Here is a 3,653-nt window from a genome sequence, read left to right as displayed (position 1 = left end):
CATTCCTGCCAAAAATCACATTCATGTAAATATTAGTGTCACCCTATATATAAAATAGAGTTAAATATAGTTATAGTCAAATATCTACAAAATTAGAGTTTAGTCCATACCAAAAGACTAAAAGTTCCTTGTTTTTATAGGACCAGAAAATAGATATTTTATAGAGACTAAAAACATATTTAATTTAAATATAATATTTTATTTATGGTGGTATACCTTCTCAACGACGCGCTTGGTAGCAGCTGCATTACAGTTGCCAAAAGTAAAGTTTCCACATAAACCAGAAGGGTTACCAAAGCTGGCAAACTCAATAGCTACAATCCTTTTGCCACTGGGACATTTGAGTGAAGCTTGTGGTGTAACATTCTTGATAACAGCATGGAACTGACCGTGTCTAGATACCCATGAATTAACATTTGCAGGATCGCTCTCTAAAATGTTGCTGCAGATTGTATCTCTGTCAACATTCAATATCTCAATCTTTTCTGGACTTGCCTTCTCCTCTTCCAATATGACAAGCAAGTTGTCTTTTTGGTTCAGGTATGATCTTGGGATGTGGTACCTTCACATATCATATATCATATCAATACATGTTACAAAACATCACTATAATAATCATATCATATAGTATAGTATGATTAATTAATTAGTTGACTTACTCTGATTGAGTGGGGTGACCAAGAGGAGAGAGGAATGTCATCCAGTGACGACCGATGCTTTGACCGTTGACATAAACAATTCCCTTACCCATACCAGTCATTCTAATGGCAACTGGACCTCTTCCCTCTGGGGTGGCAAATCTTGTCTGTCATCAAAATATATAACAATGAGTTTTGAAAGAACATAAAATGGTGGAATGTGATATTTTGGTTTACCTTAAACCAAGAGAGAGCACGTGTAGGTCCATTGACTGGAGTCCACGTAACCTTCTTTGATCCCTCTTCACTGAAAATTTCAAGCCCCTCACCCTTGAGACCAACCTGCAAATTAAAATATGTTTATGTCGTTGTCTTCTCTTGAAAATAGCCATATTATATTATCTTTTAATAACAACTAGAACTAGAATGAATGAGTTAGATTATGAATTACCTGATGACCCCAACCGTTCTTAGTGAGATCAATTGTTCCAGTGTTGAGACCAAGGATGGATATGGATTTGGGTCCTGCATACCTATGCTCCATGTAAGCTCCACTGTCCTGTATTTTTTGAAATAGATCAAAAGTTACATACATTCTTGTATGTTCTGTGCTCATATTTAATTAATTATAAAGCATGCTTGGATTAAGGTAAGAAGTGTCTTACTGGTAGTCCAACAGTGCTAGCCAAAATGGTCACGTAGTTGGTTCCAACCTTGAAGTTTGCTGGTTGTTCAAATTCAAAGGATTTTTCTTCATGTGTACCGTGACCAGTTCCTAATTCAAATCAAAGTTCGAATGGTATCAAATTAGTCTCTGCAGTTGGACGTGTAGGATATCTGGTTTACGCCATTTAGAATTGGTAGTATTAAAATTTGTGTGGTACTGGTTGCTTACCAATGTATTGTCCGTTTACAAAGGCAGCAAGTGAGTGTCCAAGACTCATAATACGAAGAACCGGGGCAACTCCGTTCTTCGTTGGCAAGTCTTGTGGACTCAACTCAAAGCTGCATTTCACATATACAATTAAATTGAGATTGAATGAATAAAATAATAATAAGTGATTGAAAATGGTGATGTTAATGTAATTCCTGACCTTGTGGTGTACCAAGCATAATCTGATCTGTCTTTAAGCAAGAGGTAAAGCTCAGCTGGTACTTTCTGGTTTGGTTGGAGTGTCATGGTATTTGGAATGGCCTCAGAATACACCTCCCATTTGTGGTTGTTCGCGACAGCAGACTTCACGAAGTTCCTTGCATTGTGTTGTGAAACAATCTGTTATCATCATTAATTAAGGAGTAAGTGAATTAATTATCTGCTTAATTTGCTTGCTATCTTGTTGATTGGAATTATAATTAAGAGATAGTTAATTACACTTTGTGTGTTGTAGACAACAGTCTTGCAATCAGGGAGGACACTGATGGAATGTGCTGGCAAAAAGTAGTTAGAACCTCTGAAACTTATGGTTGCTGCTTCAGTAGAGTGGTTGTTAGTGATAAAAGCTGCACAAATATTTGATTCAGGCTTCTCAAATGTTCTAACCTGCATTCATTCATTATACATTAGCATAACATGGTTAATTATATGATCAATCAATAATTGATTATATTATGATGATTATTATACCTCGTGATAGGCATTGAGCTTTTGGACAGAGGGAACACCACCGAGAATAGCCTTCCTGCAAAGGAGCATAGCCTTGTGAGCATCCCTGAGATGACTCCATTTAGGTTCTCTCTCAAGACCATATTCATCAAGAGGCGCTTCGTCGTAATAACGGGTTGTTGTAAACGCAGAGCTTGTTCTTCCAAAGTTTGTTCCACCATGGTACTGCCAATTCAATACATATACTTCATTTCCCATTCATACAAGATACTATAGACTAAAAATACTAGATAATAATAACAATTATAATTACTATACCATATAGTAGTTGACCAAATTTCCATTCTTGGAGAAGAATCTGGCAACTGAGAAGGCAATATCTTCAGCAGATCTCTTAGAAATTGGATCACCAAAAACTCTGTATTGAGCAGTCCAGTTTTCAGTCCATATAGCAGGCTTGTAAGGTTTGTTTGGACCTGAGAAGGTATCACCACAGTGTCTTCCATTGCATGCGTTGATCACGGGATCAGGAGCGTCTCTCTGCTTGCACATAATCCACGGAACACCGACATCGAAAGCCACAGCCATATTTGCAGCCCACTGAACATAACTATCTCCCTTCTCTTCATAAGCAAGTTGGATATGGTTGTACTCATTTTCAATCTGTGCCAAAATGATTGGTCCTCCTTGAGGAGCAAACAGCTTCTCATCTTTCATCATTTGAATAATTTTTGACACAAATTTTTGCATGTGGTACTTCAAATCATTGCAACAACAAAAATTACTTTCAATCAGTTTAGTACTCTTATACTTTCATATTCAATTTATATAAATAAAAAAATCCGAACAAGTGTTAATTTACCTTATAAGGCTCATTATCAGAACGGAATATGATCCCTGGAACCTCTCTAAGCCAATATGGAAGTCCTCTGATATATGATATACATACAACATAAATGAGAAAAAAATCATAAAATTATATTTAATGTATAAATTAAGTAGAAGGATATATATACATACCCGTGGTTCCATTCAGCTTGAATGAAAGGTCCAACCCTGAGGGTTACATACATTCCTTTCGCTTGAACAAGCCTAATGAACTTCACCAGATCATATTGGCCTTCAAAGTTGAACTTCAGAAACAAATTAAGGTATAAGTTTATAAATAAGAATCACATTCATATAACATGTTGTATAAATTGAATCATATTACCTTGCCTTGCTCGGGCTCATGAGCGTTCCAAAACACGTAGGTTTGAATGACATTCAAACCTCCGTGTCTGGCTTTATCAAGAATGTCTGGCCACATATCAGGAGTACTACGTGTGTAATGGATGGAACCAGAGAAGAGGAGCTCACGTCTTCCATTAACAAAGAGAGATTTGCCATCATAAGTAACATTGTGAATACCA

General features: G+C 36.6%; 1 protein-coding gene across 1 annotated transcript in view; it reads right to left on the bottom strand.

The window, feature by feature from the left end:
- The window catches only part of LOC101495792 (beta-galactosidase 13-like), a 4,297-nt gene extending 650 nt beyond the window's left edge, over positions 1-3,647 (bottom strand). Inside the window, exons 1-13 of the mRNA XM_004500672.4 lie at positions 3,455-3,647; positions 3,262-3,374; positions 3,104-3,170; positions 2,560-2,997; positions 2,263-2,466; positions 2,011-2,178; positions 1,733-1,911; positions 1,534-1,643; positions 1,304-1,413; positions 1,090-1,197; positions 876-980; positions 660-805; positions 217-562 (exon numbers count right to left, since the gene is read on the bottom strand). Of these exons, the coding sequence (XP_004500729.2) occupies positions 217-562; positions 660-805; positions 876-980; positions 1,090-1,197; positions 1,304-1,413; positions 1,534-1,643; positions 1,733-1,911; positions 2,011-2,178; positions 2,263-2,466; positions 2,560-2,997; positions 3,104-3,170; positions 3,262-3,374; positions 3,455-3,550 (2,190 nt within the window). The 5' untranslated portion in view covers positions 3,551-3,647. The remainder of the gene's footprint in view (positions 1-216; positions 563-659; positions 806-875; positions 981-1,089; positions 1,198-1,303; positions 1,414-1,533; positions 1,644-1,732; positions 1,912-2,010; positions 2,179-2,262; positions 2,467-2,559; positions 2,998-3,103; positions 3,171-3,261; positions 3,375-3,454) is intronic.
- Between the last annotated feature and the right edge of the window lie 6 nt (positions 3,648-3,653).

The sequence above is a fragment of the Cicer arietinum genome, unplaced genomic scaffold (assembly GCF_000331145.2).
Source record: "Cicer arietinum cultivar CDC Frontier isolate Library 1 unplaced genomic scaffold, Cicar.CDCFrontier_v2.0 Ca_scaffold_6068_v2.0, whole genome shotgun sequence".
NCBI lineage: Eukaryota > Viridiplantae > Streptophyta > Magnoliopsida > Fabales > Fabaceae > Cicer > Cicer arietinum.
This window is presented reverse-complemented; position numbering and strand designations above follow the sequence as displayed.